General features: G+C 29.0%; 4 protein-coding genes across 4 annotated transcripts; all 4 read left to right on the top strand.

Moving 5' to 3' along the window:
• The first annotated feature begins 1,317 nt into the window (after window positions 1-1,317).
• On the top strand, window positions 1,318-1,819 carry LOC121117005 (cuticle protein 19-like). Its single transcript, XM_040711330.2, has one exon. The coding sequence runs from the start codon at window positions 1,337-1,339 to the stop codon at window positions 1,736-1,738; it is 402 nt and encodes a 133-aa protein (XP_040567264.1). The 5' UTR covers window positions 1,318-1,336; the 3' UTR covers window positions 1,739-1,819.
• Window positions 1,820-4,782: 2,963 nt separating this feature from the next.
• On the top strand, window positions 4,783-5,327 carry LOC121117006 (cuticle protein 19). The gene has a single exon (XM_040711331.2). The coding sequence runs from the start codon at window positions 4,823-4,825 to the stop codon at window positions 5,237-5,239; it is 417 nt and encodes a 138-aa protein (XP_040567265.1). The 5' UTR covers window positions 4,783-4,822; the 3' UTR covers window positions 5,240-5,327.
• A 5,135-nt stretch (window positions 5,328-10,462) lies between these two features.
• Window positions 10,463-10,995, top strand: LOC121117008 (cuticle protein 19). Its single transcript, XM_040711332.2, has one exon. It carries the CDS (start codon window positions 10,497-10,499, stop codon window positions 10,905-10,907), a length of 411 nt encoding a protein of 136 aa, XP_040567266.1. The 5' UTR covers window positions 10,463-10,496; the 3' UTR covers window positions 10,908-10,995.
• A 3,377-nt stretch (window positions 10,996-14,372) lies between these two features.
• LOC121116577 (uncharacterized) lies at window positions 14,373-14,804 on the top strand. Its single transcript, XM_040710843.1, has one exon. It carries the CDS (start codon window positions 14,373-14,375, stop codon window positions 14,802-14,804), a length of 432 nt encoding a protein of 143 aa, XP_040566777.1.
• The last annotated feature ends 4,961 nt before the right edge of the window (window positions 14,805-19,765 follow it).

Consider the following 19,765-nt stretch of genomic DNA (forward strand, 5'->3'; position numbering starts at 1 on the left):
TAATAGTAAATACACACTAGAACATGGGTTGTTTAACATTTTTTTTTGTGGAGTGCAGATATAAAAAATGAGTCCATTAAAGTATCAAAACTATGCTGGGAAACAAAATAATTATGTTTGACTTTTTTCTAATTAATTTAGCTACAATACAACTAATGACTTTCTGTAAAACATCAACAGAATGAATTCAAACATGCTAGAACAAGAAAAAATCTATGTGTGTAAAAATGGTTTCATATTACGATGAGGTAGGATAAATTCTGTAAGGATACATTGGAGCATTTTAATATTAAATTAAAAACTATTGTTATATAACTTCGTGTAGACCAGAAGTCCGCAAGCTTGTATTTATAAACGGAGTTAAAAACAGTATAAAGTAACTGTAAAAACGTATTTGAGGTTATTAAATATTTTTGGAGATGTTTTACTAATCGAATCTTTAATTTTCTGATTTTAAAAAAGGACACTGAGCGATATCAGTACCAAATTAACATAAACTCATATATCTTTGACATTGTGAGAAAGAGAGAAAAAATTGGGTCAGCTTAGGACTTTGCGAATTAATGTAATTTCATTCCTAATTGGAATCCAAATGGTAAAAATCTTGTTTTTTCAGTATAACTAAAAAAAAAGCAATATTCAATTGTTACTCGTAGAACTAAGTGTAGGAAAATCGATTCTTACAATGAGAACAAAAAAATGGATTCACATCGCTATAGAAAAAATAAAGTAAGACCAAACCAAAAAAATCAATTCTAATATTTAGTTAATTAATTATATAATTGATTAATAAATAAATTATAAATGAGAAAATTTTTCAGCAAACAAAAACTTGACAATTAATCCGTTGCAAATTATAAATAATTAATATTACAATTTCACTATCTTAGTAATCAGAGTTGAATATCATTATTCTGGTTGGAATTACAGATTATAGATTTTAGAAAACAAATTGATGTGAATCTCCCAACAATAGCTGAAAAACAGCTGGAAATGATTAACATCTTAATAATTTTGCTTAATTTTAATTCAACTAATCAACATTCAGAACACTGATTAATGAAATTTTAATGCTTGTGAGATAACGCCATGAAAAAATAAAAAAACTTTTTTTGTACAATTACAGATTATTTAAACAATACTTAAATACTTTGACTAATAAACATGTCAAACTAAAAGCCCATACATGGAAGATGCTATATCCTTTGAGAAAAAAAATCATAGACTTATTATTTTGAAGGCGTGTATACTATTATTAATAAAATAAAAAATAATTTTAAGTATAAAAGCATTGTAACTTCCTTACATTCACATCAGTATTTTAATATCTACAGAGATGTTCCGCTTCGTTGTTGCTTGTACCCTCCTCGCCTCCGTTTTTGGAGATCATCCCGTTCCTCATCCAGCACCCTACCACCCAGCACCTGCTTACAAACCCGCTCCCTATGATGAGTCACCCAAGCCCTATGCTTTCCAATACGGCGTTGCTGATGACTACTCTGGAACCAAGTTCACTGCTCAGGAAAACTCCGATGCCAAGACTGTTGCTGGATCCTATCAAGTTGCTCTTCCCGATGGTCGTATCCAAACTGTCACTTACACTGCTGATGACTATGCTGGATTTGTTGCTGATGTCAAATACGAGGGTGTTCCAACTTATCCAAAATATGAGCCCAAACCTTCTGCTTACAAGCCAGCTCCTGTCTACCATCCTGCCCCTGCCCCATACCACTCCTAAAGAATAATTATTTTTGTAATATATTTATTTATGATTCAAATGTTTATTATTTGAAATATATTTATTCACTAAGTCAAAGAATGTTTGCAAAGTTAATACTTATCAATAACATTTTTCATAAAGTTGGGTTATCTTGACAAAATTTCTAAGGAAGTGGCTCCTCATACATCTTTCCTCAACGTGTCATTTTATCTAAGATATTTAATTTTTCTTTGTTTGATATCAAATTTTTAAGAAATTAATGTTACTTTAGAAAAATATATCAAAGGTTTTTTAACAAACAAGTTTTATGGAATACCTGCACGGTTTTTCAAAAAAAAATATTCAAAATCAAAAATAACACAAATTACAAGTTAAAAAAAATATATATATTTTTTTCATATTATCTGGATTACATTAGTATTCTTCCTATTGTCAATTTCTGTCAACACATTATTATTTTAACTCTTTTGAAGTGCCTAGTATTTCATTGAAAGTTTCAAAAATACATTTTCACAATAAAAAAATAGTAAAAATTAATAGTTTTTATTTGAAAGGCTCTATCAGTCATAAATTAAGTTTTTTAAAAATCTAAACTATATTTACAAGTAACATTCTTGAATATCTCAAATCATACCAGCAATTTGAGAGCAAAGCATTTAATTCGTGACGGGTAGGTTCGTCCAAGGAACTTTTTTCCCTGGAAAGTTTAACCCTGTGAAATTTCGTCCTTGTATATATATTATTACATAAATATATCTTTGTGCTTATTTTTTCTGGCTTAAAATGTGTTTTCCATCACTTGAAGTCCTTTGATATTCTTTTTTTTTTTACATGTAATAACTTGAAATGAGTGCATTTTAATACAATTTGGATGTATAGTATTCACATCTTATGAATGTTGTTTCTTAATTTGATAAATTCTAACTGTTCTTTTACTGGTGTACTTTCATTAAGAGAAAAGTGGAAGGTAAAAGGGAAACAAATCACTTTGAATAAATATATTCAGTGCTGCTACTTCAACATTGAGGAATTTGGTAACTCCGAATCCGGGTAAAAGCTCCATAAATCTATTAGAGAGACAAAAACCAACCTCACCCTTGAAGGAGTTAAAATACGAGTCGGTTGGCTTGGTTCTTTTTCTTTTTCTAACCTTCTTGCCCTTCCAGAAGGCCTTGGCATCAGTGAACTTATCTGTAATATGATTAGACATTATCTCATGATGATATGTTTGTTTTTATATATTCTTCCTTTAATCTCTCATCAGTATTAAAATGGTAATATAAAAGTCGGTTGGAACTCATTTTGAAAAGGTGTAAAAAATTTATTTTTGATATTTTACAAATAAAATATTCTAATTCAATTAAATGCAGTCATTTTACACAATTGAATACAAAAATGCAAAATAAAAGACTTCAAGTGGAGGACACCCCATTTTCCACCTTAAACTGTATGTCAGAAAATATATTTTTGTCATGATATATATTAGGGTTAAAATTCATGGGGCAAAACATCTTAAAAACCTTTAATTAACCGAAATAGAGCTATGAAATATTGAATGTATGTTTATATACTAAACAAAATAAATTGATCATGTATATTTTTCTTGATTTTTGTTAAATATTGATTTGGTGTTAATTAACTATATATACATATATTTTATAACTAAAATTGGATTATAAAATTGAAATTACATCGATTTTTTTCATCAATTTAAAAAAAAAGTCTTACACTTAACAATAGCCCATTCGGAGCAAAACGTCTGATCATATTGGGATTTAAATGTTTTTATTATTATATATTATTATAATTGAAATTTAATGTGAAAATTATTAAAGTTGTAAAAAAAATTAATTTAATTTAAAAAAAGTAGTTTTTTTAACTAGTCAGAAAAAATGACTGGTTTTATGAATATATATTTACTTGTTTAACTCACTTTTTTTTCATAAGAGCTGAGTATCCATGATATACCAAGGAATATTATATTGTTTACAAACCATAATATTTTTACTAATATTTGTTTAAGTAAAATGACAAAAATCTACAACTTCAAAAATTTGAAATAACTTCAACAATATACATGAATAGAAAAAATAAGTATTTGATACCTTGACGATTTTGTAAGTTTGCCAAATCCCAAAAAGAAAGAAAAAAGAACAGTATATAATTTTAATGATTAGATCATTTTAACAGTGAAACACATTATACAAACAAAAAAAAGGTTTTGGAAGAAGAACCAAACCTTGGTATAACCCCAAGAACAGCATCCCCATTGTCGATCTTAAGGTGAAAACATTGTATTTTATAGGTAATCTCTGCTAAAGGGAAAGGAGAATCTTAATATAATTAAAAGGAAGAAAGAAAAGGTCCATATTCCGGGAAATTTTAGTGGACAACTTCCTTTCGTGTGTACAGGGCACTTAAAATGGGTAATGTAATGTTTCTTCCAGCACGATAATTATCCTAAGCATACAGCCATGGCAGAAATGAAGTAGATCAAAAAAGAAGCACAGTAAGGTCATGGAGAGGATTATCCAGTATCAAGAAATCAATTTTATTGAAACATTTTGTCCGCGGGTAAACTAACAAAATCAGAAAGGGATCAAATACTTATTTCTTTAATAATTAAAGCAGGCGTATCTTTATGCATAATATTTTTTGCAATTTTGATTTTCAAATAGCCTAGTCAGAGAAAAACAATACATCTCTAATCAAATTGGAACTTTAATATTTTGATTATTGTAAACTCAATTAAAGCAAACAACTTTCAAAAGATAAATTTATATAATTTTAATTGAAGGTCAGAAACTGAATCATATTAATATTGTAAAATGAATTGATTTAAAAGATTAATCTTAAAAAGGATCAAACAATGAACATGAAATATGAACTTTTACTTGAAAGGAAATATTAATTTCCTTACGATATATACTTACATATATGTATATAATAGAAAAAACCATTCAGGCCGGCGTAAAAGTAATACTTACCCGAATATTTTTAAACATACGTGATCCTTAATTGTTTAAAATTTTTAAATGTGTATAAGAAGGAAGTAAATGCTTTAAAAAATCACAGTCTCAGTTCAAACTGCAATCAACAAATATGTTCCGTTTTATCGTTGCTTGTACCTTCCTCGCCTCCGTTTTTGGAGATCACCCCGCTCCTCATCCAGCACCCTACCACCAAGCACCTGCTTACAAACCTGCTCCATATGATGAGTCACCCAAGCCCTATGCCTTCCAATACGGTGTTTCTGATGACTACTCTGGAACCAAGTTCACTGCTCAGGAAAACTCTGATGCCAAGACTGTTGCTGGATCCTATCAAGTTGCTCTTCCCGATGGCCGTATCCAAACTGTCACTTACACTGCTGATGACTATGCTGGATTTGTCGCTGATGTCAAATACGAGGGTGTCCCAACTTACCCCAAGTATGAACCCAAGTCTTCTGCTTACAGACCAGCTCCCTACAAGGCAGCTCCCGTCTACCATTCTGACCCTACCCCATACCACGCCTAAGAAAAAACTATTTATTTGTGATAAATTTATTTATGATTCAAATGTTGATTATTTAAGAGCCAAATATATATTTATTCATGATTAAAAATTTTCAATGTTTCCATTTTCTGCAAAAGAAAAGTCAAATGACTTTATTTTATTCGGATTATAATAACTCTCATATTCAGGATTGATTATGAAAATATTTTGTAAAATTGGTTAAAAAACTTACATCGCGCATGAATCACTAAAGGTAAATATTTTATAAAATGACACAAATATGACGCATATTGTTATTCCTGTGAATGCACTTCTATTTTTTAGTTACACAGCTGATGATAAGTTGGATTAATCACTGTTGTTAAATTTGAATACACGCCTCTCGATCCCATTTTTGAGACCAGGCCTGTATCTTACAAACCTACCCCACACCACACCAAATAAGGATTTTTTTTTGTGATCAAAGTACATTTTTATTCTTGTCACGGAAAATATAAAATGATTTGTCATTATTTTTTTGCAGTTATTTCAATAATTATTTGTAATAATTATTTATTTTTAGTTATATAAATACATATATATTGGAAATTCCTTAATAAATTTTCACAAGGAAGGAAATCCAAAATGGATGGTCTTAAAGGGCTGAAGTCATCTTAAAATTAAGGAATTTTTGCTTTTTACTAGAAAATTATGCAGAAGAGCAAAATTTTTATAATTAATTTATTTTGGTTATCCCTTTAGATTTTTGAAATTTTTTGAGAAAGATTTGGAATTTTGATTTTTGTCTTCGTAATAACAGTGAATTTTGGATTTTTTTTCGAAGAATTCATTATTTTAAAATTTCATTTTATATATTTTTTTCTAAAAATTTAATTTTTTTCTGTGAGTTTCAAAAGATTTTTTAAATCTTTTTTTTTAAAAATGTAATTGCTGAAATTTGACTTGCTAAATTTTTTATATAAAATTTAATTTTGGAGAATTGTTTCATAAAATTTTAATTTTTAAAATTTGTTTACAAAAAATTTATTATTTTAAATTTCATTTTTGAAATTTTAAGTAAATAGCTAAAGATTTTTGAAATTATATTCAAAAAATCTAATTTTTGGATATTTAAAAAAAAAAAAATTCAAAAACTAAGCCTCTTTCCTACAAAAATAAACTAATCTTGCGGACCCCCCTGTCGAAGAAACAGATTTTTTTCAAATTTGAGAGTAATGGCGGAATTAATAAAAGAAACCATATTTCATTTTTATAGAAAAAAAAAGTAGATTTCATCAAACCAACTTTAAAAAGTGTACACATACTATTGTATAAAAATTGTAAGAAAAAGTGCAAAATCATATTGGTTGAACTGGGTGGCTTTATTTCGTTATGGATAAATAAATTTTATACTTACATAAATATATTAATCTTAAAATCCATAAGTGTTTTTTTAAGTATTAGTCGAAAAGTTAGTAACTTAAAAATATATTTATATTATACATGCAACTTTTTATTAATATTTTAAACAGTGTTATAGTGTTATTTTTTTTACTATATGAATAAAGTTATTATGTTTATGAATTTTACAATTACTTTTAATTCTATGACTTTACAACCCTACATTTAAAAGAAAAGGTTCATAAGATTTTTATATTTAACCCTCAAAAAATCAGGTAATTTACTAAACGTATAATATTATCTTGATATTATTTGTTGAAGTTAAAAAAAATTCAATAAAGCTTGGTATTATTGTAGTTGCATGTATTGTGATTTCAATTCAGTTTTGAATACGGATCTTCTTCTTGGCACGCCTTCATGCAGTCAGCATTTTACTTCCTTAGACTCTGTTACTTATATTTTGCTTTATTAAAGTTATTTTTTTCATCATATCATGAGTCTAATATTTTGTCTGGAGTAAATTACTATAATTTAGCATGTCTTTATAAATATTTTTGTAAAGTCTATAGTATAATAAACTCAATGCACATATATCCAATATTCCATAAAACTTATTTTATAATTTAACAATATAGTATTCAATTTAATTTTCAAATCTTTCAATTAATACAATTTTTTTAATTACATCCAAGAACGAATGAATAACATAAGCATGTAGAATATATTAAGGACTAACACTTTCCTATTAGTACCACTACTAACCGTAGTGAGTATTCTATTTATTATCAAGATATCAATATATCCGAAATAAAATAATTAAAAATAACCCTAACATCAATAGTCCTGTTATATATTACAATATAAATTGCATCATAATTAAAGGTAAAGCCATCTTAGAGGTTCATAGCTAAAATATTTACGAATGAAATGGCTAACTTTGTATACTGATGATAATTAATTAGATAAAAATATATTATTCTTTCGGTTTGAAAAGGTTATTAAAAATGTTCTCCATTAAATTTTTATTGTATAATAACTGAATAACATATTTTCATACATATTACTGTCTGATATATAACGAAAATAAGCATTAAAGCAGTGTTGTCCAACCAGGGCTCAGTAATATATCGCCTAAGACTCCCTATGGTATCAAGAACATAAAAATAAAAAAATTCTCCGTGAAATCGTTTATTCCGAAGGACATAAATTTAAAAAAATCTTAGACCAAACTATTTAGCCAAAGATGCTCCGTCAAAAAAAAAAAAATAGCCTTAAGAACTTTTGCATAGGAAGAATAAATTTTTGTGTTCTATGAAAGGACAATTTACTGAACAAAAATTTGACCGAAGGAATATAAGTCATTTAAATTATAAATCATGAGCCTATAAGTTATTTGTTATGGTTCCCATAACTTGTCTTAAGATCCAATGGAGGTTTGAACTCGCAATCGTAGATTTACAACTCCAAGGATTCGTTTCCCTCGAGTTACTATATAATGCAGACTGTTTCGTACTCTTTGCACAGGAAATCAAGTTCATCAAGAGATTAAGAGAATCATTCTCGTCTTTTGATTCCAATTCCATATTTATCCAACTGTACTAATCTTTACAGTTTTCTTCGCTTACGGGTATCATTTCCTTGTGTTATTCTATAACTCAATATTTGAGTGAAATATCGAATCATCTCTGTGGTTTGCCTCACCACAGTTAACTTCCTCTTCTCACAAATCCTGGATCATAATAAAGTGGAAATCATTGCTCTTACCAAGAGGTAAGAGCAATGTTTCTTGTAAATCTTTGAGTTTTTTCAATATGAATAATCCATCATATCGAATAATAATTAATTAATAACGGCGAAGTAATTAGAACTTCTTCCATAGGAATGGATGTCGTGTTTGTTTATTATTGAATTTATTTAAATTACCAGAACAGTAAAGATTTTAATTACATTTGAACCACATGCCAATCTGTTATGCTAATATAATGTTCATTAATGAATATGATTTTTTTTTAAATCTATAAAATAACACTAATTTATAGCATATGCACATAATTTATTCCTCATATTATCATTTTAAATTGAATAAAATATGTAATCGCATTTATTTATGTATTAAATATAATTTTTTGACCAAATATGCCTAATGGTAATTTGGTGAAATATTTGCTCGGAAAATTGTCGTTTGACCATATTTTTTTTCGCTAATTGTCCTTCGGCAATTTTTTTTTCTTTTGTCAAAAGTCCCTCCTGAAAATTTTTGACAGACTTTACTATTTAAGTTCTTTTATTTGTTGGTAAAGTTAACATCCAAATACACAGATAAAGTTAACTATTTTTTACTGTCTTTATTATTATAAATCTTGTATATTATATTATCCTTGTGTTTTATTTATTGCACTTATTCGATCCGTGCACATCTCAATGTATTCGAAACTAATGTCATAATAAATCTAAGTCCTTAGTTATATCACTTGGGTAGTTATTTTGTCGCTTAAAGAGTAAGGCTTTAAACATTGTAAGGATTAGTCTCCGTTAACGTGTAGTAGCACAACAAGTAGTTCCGTTAAGTCCACATTTACTTTAAGGATTAAAAAATTTCCCTAGCAAATGAACAGTTGCAGAAATGTCAATGGAAAAACACTCTATAGACATCTCGTATGTTTTTGTTGGACTTTTATGAAGCAAATTAACAGAAAATTAATTTATTTGAAAATTATATATTTTTTTTTTAATCATATTTATATATATTTTGATACTTTCCTAAAAGTTTAAGACAATTCGTGTATAAATAAAGTCAAAAATTTCCATCTGTTCCCTTTTTACAGATATTTGTATATGATCTATTCCAAGATTACTCAAGTAGCTACCTGTAGACCGAATTTAGGGATTTAAAAAAATAGAGATAACTTCATTTGATAATTAAATTCAGCAAAAAAAAAAAATAGTCTAAGCTTGATAATAATATGTTTGGCGTTTTCAGAAATACCCCATTTAGAGCGATATTACTTATATGCTCATATTAGGATATTAATGCTTTGATACTGGTATATTCATTCGAAAAATCCATTTTTAAACGGTCTATTTTAATAATTTAAATTGAAGTTGAACATTATTAAACTATTAATACTGATTCAATTTAATTTTAAAGAAGTATATAACGTTTGAAATTGTCGCAAAAACTTACAGGGTATATCCATATATTGTGTTCTTGCCTACTTGATAACTTTTCGATTTTTTAAGTTGTTTTACTAACGAAGAAAATAAAGAACTATGATGTTAATCATAGGTTATTTTAACAGTGAGATACATTATCTAAAAGAAAATTTTTTGGGAGAATAAAAACCCCCAAAAACACCGAACCAAACATCAAAAATGTATATGGAAACGTTATATTTTGATTGACATTCTCAACTAAAGGCAAAAGACGACTTCATCACATCAAATGGAATAAGAAGAGGCCCATCTTCCTGAAAATTGTAGGTGACAGCCTCATTCCCTCTGTACAGGACACTAAAAATAGTTAAAAAATTGCTAAAGTCAACTATTAGTCTGATTATATTCGAAATTTAATGCTTTAATTATCGTAAAGTCAATTGAAAAATGAGATGAGCAGATTAAGAAGATTACTCTAAAAAAGAATCAAACAATAAATATTAAATATGTAGAATTTTTACTTGAAAGGAAATATTATTTATTTTACGATATATATGTAGTCTTATACATATACGAGTTTTTTTATAGTAAAGAAAAAAACAGTGAGGCTGGCTTTTAAAGCAATACTTACCCGAATGTCTTTGAAAATACGTAATACATAATTTTTAATTTTTTTATTGTATATAAGAAGGAAGGAAATGCTTTGAAAAATCACAGTTTCAGCTCAAACTCCATATCAACAAAAATGTTCCGCTTCATCGTTGCTTGTACTCTACTAGCCTCCGTTTTTGGAGATCATCCCGTTCCTCATCCAGCATCCTACCACCCAGCTCCTGCTTACAAACCTGCTCCATATGATGAGTCACCCAAGCCCTATGCATTCCAATACGGTGTTGCTGATGACTACTCTGGAACCAAGTTCACTGCTCAGGAAAACTCCGATGCCAAGACTGTTGCTGGATCCTATCAAGTTGCTCTTCCCGATGGTCGTATCCAAACTGTCACTTACACTGCTGATGACTACAATGGATTCGTCGCTGATGTCAAATACGAGGGTGTCCCAACTTATCCCAAGTATGAACCCAAGCCTTCTGCTTACAAACCAGCTCCCTACAAGCCCACTCCCGTCTACCATCCTGCCCCATACCACGCATAAGAAGGAACTATTTTTGTGATATATATTTATTAAATATTTAGATGTTAAATATATGAAACCCAAATATATATTTATTTATGATTGCAAATTTTCAATATTTATATTTTTTGTAATATAAAGGTTTTTCGGTCAGATCATAATAACTCCCATATTCAGGATTGATTATGAAAATAAGCTTTAAAATTGGATAAAATATCTATAAAAAAACAATTAGATCAATGAAGTTCTGGTAAATAATTCTAAAATGACACGTTTGTAGCTTAATCGGACACAAATAGTTATTTCTACAGCCATATTCTAAATTTTTTGGTTACACTAATCACCATAACGTAGTAATCATGGGTGTTTTTAAATATGAAGACACTCTTGTAAATCCCAAATATAACCCCAAGTCTGTTTCTTACAAACCTATCCCGCTCCAACTAAAGTAAAAAAACATTTTTAGTTGATCTAAGTATATTTTTATTCTTGTCAGATAAATATGTTTATAATATTTTACATATATTTTAGTTAAAAAATTATCTTTTTTACATAATGGTGTCGTACTTGATACCAGTGACGGGAAGGTCATGGTGTCTCATTTTTTTGACAATAGTCTTTTGTTGACCTCTTCTGTTAACTTGGACCATCTTAAGAATGTTATGATGCCATAGATTGAAGCCACATACCCTCCAGATACAAGGCTCATGTGGATTTAAGACTCAGCGCCTTGTCATGCTGCCAAAACTGTATTAGAGGTGTTGCTTGGATGTATTGGCGGTTGCTTTTAACAATCCCACTCTACCACTGGTTCACTGGCCATTCCAAAGAGGGATAGTATTCAACCGTATTAACTTGAGGTATAAAACAAACAGATATATTTAGATATTTTTCATAAATAATATTAAGCGAATTTATTATGTGTTTATATTGTTAATGAGGTTTGAAAAAAATACGGCAATTTTCTCCCGGGCAATTTTTCTCTATGACAATTTTCTCTAGGACAATCATCCCCGGGCAAATTATCCCCAGAGTAGTTTTTCAAGTACCCTTTTCAATAACGTGTTATACATGTCTGGTATTGCTTCAGGGCATATCACGAATTAAAACTGTCAAAATGAGATTTTTTTATCTTTTAGAAATCTGAAGTCCGAGTTGAATTGTGTTACAAATCTTACGTTTTATTTTTAAGTATGACTATTATCAATGATATTACATTTTATTTAAGGTTGAATCCATTTCTAGGTGGAGTAAACATCTTATGAATTTGCTGCATGAATCTCTAGTTGATTAAAATAATATAAAGTTATGTTTTTTTAGTTAAAATATAAAATAGTGTTAAATTGCATAAACTGTTTTATAAAATGCAATTTTTACTCAATTTTCTGTCCTATTTCAATTAAAAAAGAACTTATGATAAATACACATAAAAGAAATGAAAAATTTCATATTTATTAACATCTTTTTTAATTGTATTTTTAAAGTATAATTATATAATTTGTCACTTGTTAAATTAATAGAGGTGTCATTTTTTTCTTCCTATATGTATATACACTTTGGAGGGAGTTGTTTTTAAATGGTGAATCTATTTATTCTACTTATCAAAGAGAGTGTACTTGACCATGTAGTTCGTTCACAAAAAGCCTTTATGTATCAAGGGCGAACCAAGTGGTTCTTAAATTTTTCACTTTATGTAACCCTCAGTGTTATCATGACACCAATAATTTTGTACCGTTTCCAGCATCTGTATTTCGATACTTTTTGTACAAAAAAGTTCAGCAACAGGCATTTTTTCGAATATCCAAAAGCTACAGTCACAAAGTTTACGTATGATGCAAATTAATATGGGTAAAATGAATAATTTCGTCATTTCTTTATAGATATTTGATTAAAACTTTTTTAGAAATAATGATTGTTGTTATAATCAAGTCCAGTTTTTGATTGGGTTTGTATAACTTATTTCATATAAAATAATGATTATTTAGCTATCTGTTGTTATAACTTTATCAAAATTCGAAGCTCACTCATTCAGGATAATTTGGAGATATTTTAAAGCTCAGTTCAGTTAAGTCAGTTGGAGGAAGTGTTGCAATTTTCCTCATATAGATTATTCGGCTTCATTATTTTACTTATTTGTATTTCAGAGCAAGCAAGTTTCTTAGTCAGGACAGTGCTCTGAAAAGAGATGTGGTGGTAAATAGCACTGATCTGTAGGTATGACCTTTATTTAGAGAACAGAGAGAAAGTGGGAGTGAGAATTATTCAATTCAAACAATCGTAAGAATCAGGAATTATTCTTAAATTAGTTTTTATGTATCTTTTATTAAAAAAAATTCAACAATTACAACAAAAGTACAATATGAATGTATCCAACATAGAGAAATGTTGATACCACAGCAATCTATGAAAGAATAAAAAATAGAACTATAAAACAAATCGTGTTTTTTTTTTTTTTTTTTGCACTCCTGTTAGTAATAAATACATTTACTTTAAAATCTTACAAGTACATATTTTCAAAAAGGGAATTAAATTATACATTTTCTTAGAAAAAACTATTTTTTCCAACAAGATTTTTTTTTATAAACAAATATTATATATTTTCTTAACTTACCTTTTATATAGTCACATTTTTTTTAAAGACTAATTTCATTTTTTTATATTGTTAGAATGAAATTTTTAAAAAAATCATTTTTTTATAAAAGAAAAATACCTTCTTCTATTTATTTTGTATTTTTTGTTCTAATTTCCCTGCCACGTTCTTTATGTCATTTTGTATGTTTTTGAAGTCTACTTTTATTTAGTGAGATATACTATCTCGTTATCTAAGTATCCACGTTGTTTGCGAATATCCCTTAAATACATAGGAACAAAAACATATTTTAGAAACACTTATTAGTAATCAAAGCTATTAGATAATACAAATCTTATAATGAATTATTGATACTTCAAATAAAAACATTGGGTTTAAAATATAAATAGATTTTAGAAATCACTGAAAAACAAATATTTTCTTTACTCATAGTTATTTGTCCGATAAATGGTAGAAACATTTTTATTGTTATCTACCAATTTGTATAGCATATAATCAATAAATAATGGATAACTGAAAATTATTCTATGGAATTCATAAGTTGTTGATTACATAACAATACATTTCAACATTAAATCACAAAAAATATTGTCCGAACTATGAATTATATATTAAAATATATATTAATTGAATATATCTGGAAATAGTTGCTATAGATTTAAAAAATATATATATAAAGTAACGTGAATGATAAAATTTTACCCTGGACAAAATATTAGAGTGATTAAATAAATAAATTCATTCATAAAGCAAATATAAGTATGTATGTCGAAAGAAGTCAAACGTTGACTGTATGAAGGCGTACCAATTTTTTTTTCTTTTATGAAAAATTAAGGATTTTATAAAAAGAATTTATTCCCTATATCAGTTTTCATACATCTATCAATACCACAAAAATGTTCCACTTTATCGTTACTAGTACCCTACTCGCCTCCGTTTTTGGAGATCGCCCCGCTCCTCATCCAGCACCCTACAACCCAGCTCCCTGTCACCCAGCACCTGCATACAAACCCACTCCCTATGATGAGTCACCTAAGCCCTATGCTTTCCAATACGACGTTGCTGATGACTACTCTGGAACCAAGTTCACTGCTGAGGAAAACTCTGATGCCAAGACTGTCGCTGGATCCTATCAAGTTGCTCTTCCCGATGGTCGTATCCAAACTGTTCCTTACACCGCTGATGATTACAATAGATTTGTCGCTGATGTCAAATATGTGGGTGTCCCAACTTACTCCAAGTATGAACCCAAGCCTTCTGCTTACAAATCAGCTACTTACAGGCCCACTCCCGTCGACCAACCAGCCTCTGCCCCATACTACGCCTAAGAAGAAACCTTTTTAGTGATATATATATATATATTTATTCAATATTCAGATGTCAAATATTTCAAAGTCAAATATATATTTGTCTATGAATTAAATCTAATCTTTCGAAATGCTTCTACAATTTTTATTTAAAGAGATATCAAACATATTTGCTTATAGGTATATTCTAAATATATTTTCTTAGAATTTTAAATATTTTTGCAAAAGTATACTCTGAATAGGGTTTTGTTGATAAATTAATTTGTAGCCTAAGTCTAACATACTTTCCAAATATATAAATTTTATTATTTAAATCTATATTTTAGAATTGATATAGTTCAAACAGAATGAAAAGCAACATTCAAGTTCTAAAGTTACAATTAAGTATTTAGATTATATGTACCATTTACAAACATGTGAAAGGTCAACAAATCCAAAACTTGTGTACACCCATTGTACATGAACCCTAAACATAAAGCAAACGAATTAACGAATTTGTAAAAAATGCATATAACCGTTTAATAACAATTATTTTTTGAGAAAATCTTTAAATAATTTTATTTCATATTTTGACACAAAATAATAATAATTGGATGATTTTAATTTTTGAATTCACACATATATTTAATATGTTAAAATAAAAAGTAGTGAAACTATTAATAGGTTACTCATAAAGGTAATGTCTATAGTCGTAAATTATTAGCGTTTTGTCTGTTCTGGATTTGTAGTTGTTGCCAATATAAAGAATGTTTTTGTTTTTTGTATTTTTTTCAAAGCTGTTATTTATATTATTTTAAATAATCTAGAAGAAAAGTATAAAGTAACCACGAGTTCACTTGCTCATGAATGACGAAGAATAAACACTAGGTATCTGTTGGGAAGATATAATTTTAAGTCCTTGTTGTAACCAGATTGGAATTTAGGATCGATATTGCAATAAACGTTGTTTATTTCCTTGCTAAATACGAAGTAGGATTCGTCTTAATTTCCTTTGTCTCATGGCTTCGTGTAGCTAATCTCATCAAATACTTATGACAACTCAGCTGCTGTAATACAAGACATTATTCAAATTGTCTGGGTTACCATATAAATTTTCAGTTTCTATTATTTTACATTTTGAAAGTTCTTAACTTATTTGTGAAAAGTCAACCTCAAAATAACTTTGACCAAAAATCAAAAAAAGAATACTATTTTTATAGGATACTTCATAAAGGGTGTTAATAGGGGGGGGGGTAATAAAAATCCGCCTAACCCCCCTTACCCCCAAAATTACTTTATCACCCATCTCTATTTTTTAAATCTATTTTCAAATTAATAAAAAGAAACTCGCAAATGTTGTGATCATTAAAGCCTTTTTATGATTAAAGTAATAGTTTTATAACATTGTAAGTTTATAAAGTACAGTTTTAAGGTCATATAAAAGGTCAATGGTCACGAAAAGGTATATTTCTTCTCATTTTTAATGGTAACGTGTGTACTAGATTGTACAATTTTGGATACTCGAACAATCAGAACCACTGTATTTTCCTCCGATTATCTACATCCACAAATGTTTGATACAATTAATTAGTACTTAAAATTAATGAACTTTTTTTTCTTTGCAACAGTCTCTTACTCTTAGTTGTATATTATAATTAACTTAAAATGGGATTAACCCGTTAATCATCTAAATTTATACCTGATGTACTTCTCGCATCATATTTATGTGTACTAATATAAATGTACTCAGTTGCAAATGCAATAAACATCTCTTCGTGACAAAATATATATTTTAAATTATTAAAAAGTATTAATGACAAATGACTTGCTTCTCATTTGAAAGATCCTTGGCTGTTCTACAATATTCATACTGTTGGGGAGCAATATATAATATAAGCAATAAAATTGAAGTTTTTTATATCCGTTTCCTCTGGAATATGAGACACCCGCCACCTAAAAGAAGTGATAAATGAAAAAACGATATGAAAGTTTACTATGAGGGTATGTAAAAAATATTTGATATATTTTGCGAAAATACACATGCAAGAGAGTCTCAAGAAAGTGATTTTGGAGTCAAAATGGTGGACGAAGAATTTCAGTTTTTGCACTGAATGCGTAATGACCATAAGAGCTACTGTTCAGAACAGGTTGATAGAAAGTGGGAGGGAATAATGGAAAGAAAGTAAGCTAGGAAAAAGATCCTGCAAGCCCAGAAGAATACAGGAAAAGAAACGGAAGATAGATGAAGAAACATGGATTGGATCATCATATGAAGAATCTTTGGACAAGGATGTCACATATAATATTGCTGAATTCCTTGATTATATCTCTCAAAAGGTTTAAACTACTGATAATTTGTACCACACTCTGAAATCGAACAAAAAAAGAGATCATTTATTTCTATAAACAATCATGCATCTGATGGTGATAGTAAAAGGGATTATATGCCACAATGCTATTTTCATATACGTATATCTTCTCTTAAGATAAACCCTCAACTTTATTAGTTGTGCCGATAAACTCATGAGTGTATAAAACTGCTTTCAAAACCAGCCTGTTGTAGGCATAGTGGAGACAACAAACTTTCTGTTCATCGAAAGTGGAAGTATAATTTATATAATCCTAATGTGATTGATCTCAATACAGTACCATACAATTCACAAACACGTCAAGAAGGTAAGGCCATTTTGACTCAAACTTTTTCTGAAATTGTTGAGCTCATAATGACGAGCTATGACGTTGACATTCCCTAACACGATGATGGGGGTAAGAAAAAGGGATGTGGATCATTTAGTGTTCAGGGGATCAGAATAAATGGCAAGTATCGTGCTTTTCCTACCCTTCCCGTTTCATCTGACACTAGAGATGATCTGACTCAGCTGAGACTAACAGTTCTTAATATTTTATCAGTAGTTAGCGATGGTAAGTATACTCCAAAATATATTCAAGAAAAAATAACATTTAAGCTCACTGATGGAGTTAGTCACCATTTTGGAATTGAAAAAATAGTTGCTCTTGAGTTAGGAACAGATCATATTCCAGACCATCTTCAATGCCATACACATCCAGTGCTAATATTTAACCGTGAACTCGTCAACCTTTTTAGAGTAATTGAGGAAGGAATAGGCTCAGAAAAAATATATAGTAAGTGTAGTGTTTTGCGAACACTACCCACAGACGGAAGTAAGGGGCCGGAGCAAAGGCAATCAGAAGGAAGACCTTTAGATTGGGGTTACAATCATTCACTAATATATTTATTCTTTAAGGGATTAAAACTAAAAAGGACGTACATAGCCAAAACTACTAAAATGTATAAACATTTTACATGTAAAATCTAATTAATAAAAAGATACTATCTATTTAAAACAAATCCCTTCGTCATTAGATAAAAGCACATAAAAGACAATACATAACAGTAAGTTTCTGACGACTGCTACGAGTCAGCAAAATTGCATCACTGAACAACTTATACATTGTATTAAAAATCTTTTTAGTCCAAATTTTAATCATAAATCATGGAATCAGAGTTCCCAATTTTCAATTTATATGTTACCTAGGAAGAATTTAGCTCTAGGATTCCGAAAAGAACGGTTTAATCGTTTTGTATACCTTTGTGATTCTTTACCTCGATCCATATATTCGGTCCTTCCTTTCAAAATATGAAGATGTACCTAACAGTCTGGCTTGCATTGTGAGGTCATTTGAGGACGTCAATTTTCTGGTAATCCATTTGGCAGTGGGTGCATTGATAGGTATTCACTTAATTAAGCATTTCCTATTAATGACAACATCCAATAATGTGGTATACAATAAATTGGCCCTTAGAATGAAGGAACTCTATCATGATCTTACGACAACCAATCCTAAAGATATTCTAAATATATCCAGGGCGGCCTTTAAAGTCACAACTATGGATTCATTTCTATCTTGTAAATATCGGGACGAAATTCTTTCTGCAATTAGTAGTGTTGTAAATGAACATTAAGATAGAATTGAAAAAGTCATTATTGTTATTACTCTTCCAAAATTAGCTAAGGGATTCCACCTACAGAGAGCTGATGTCTTCACATTTGGAGATTTTAATTCAATCAACAGTCTCCTTGTTAGCAAAAAAGATCCATCCAAACTCGAGAATGCGCCTATTAACAACCTGGCAGCTGAAAGGCATGTAGGTTCCGTTCAAACTGAGTTATCCATACGTAGACCTTGTAATTTGACTTTTGCTAATAACAGCAACGTGATGGCAAAGTCAATTGACTTTATAGAATTCAAACCAGTTGATGAAATGAATAAATTCCATAGTCTTGACCGTCAAGATGGTGAGCTTGTAGCGATCTGGAAGAGATAGAATGATTCACAGCAATATTTGAAAGAAATGGGACTTAGCATTGAGGAGGCTCAAAATAGAAATTCGGATAGAAAACGAGATGCTGACTTCTATTTACTTAAGTCTAAAGGTGTTCCCTTCACAAAACCAGATTGAATTAGATAAATTCACCAATTCTAACATATCAAAAAGAGCTAAAATTGAACCACTCTATATAGAAATTCGATACAATGAGACCACCAGTCTTTCTATGCCGAGAACATCATCTTTATTCAAATTAAAAGAAAACTACAGAATATTATCAGTTGATAAACATGCAACTAGTTTAAAAACATATCCATCAAATGTATGCTATAAAGTTAATTTAACATGGTATGATAAGTTATAGATAATCCATCTAAATAAACTTTATTTAATATAACTAATATTATTTTAGTATTGAGCCTTGAATTGTATAACTATTTTTAATAAGTTTTACAAAACAAAATACCCACTTAAGATTATAAAATTGCAAAAAAATGACTTTTTGTGACCTTTGACATTAAAAATATATCTCCTCAATTTACATCTTTGTAAAGCTATTGCTTTTATTATCAAATTTCATTATTGTCTTCAACATATGCAAATTTCTCCCTTTTTCTTTGAAAAAAGGTAAAAATAAGCGTTTTTAATGGTT

Source organism: Lepeophtheirus salmonis, chromosome 4 (assembly GCF_016086655.4).
Source record: "Lepeophtheirus salmonis chromosome 4, UVic_Lsal_1.4, whole genome shotgun sequence".
Lineage (NCBI taxonomy): Eukaryota > Metazoa > Arthropoda > Copepoda > Siphonostomatoida > Caligidae > Lepeophtheirus > Lepeophtheirus salmonis.

Bases quoted from the DNA above. Each gene is read 5' to 3' on its own strand.
- LOC121117005 (XM_040711330.2), top strand. From the start codon at position 1,337: ATGTTCCGCTTCGTTGTTGCTTGTACCCTCCTCGCCTCCGTTTTTGGA.
- LOC121117006 (XM_040711331.2), top strand. From the start codon at position 4,823: ATGTTCCGTTTTATCGTTGCTTGTACCTTCCTCGCCTCCGTTTTTGGA.
- LOC121117008 (XM_040711332.2), top strand. From the start codon at position 10,497: ATGTTCCGCTTCATCGTTGCTTGTACTCTACTAGCCTCCGTTTTTGGA.
- LOC121116577 (XM_040710843.1), top strand. From the start codon at position 14,373: ATGTTCCACTTTATCGTTACTAGTACCCTACTCGCCTCCGTTTTTGGA.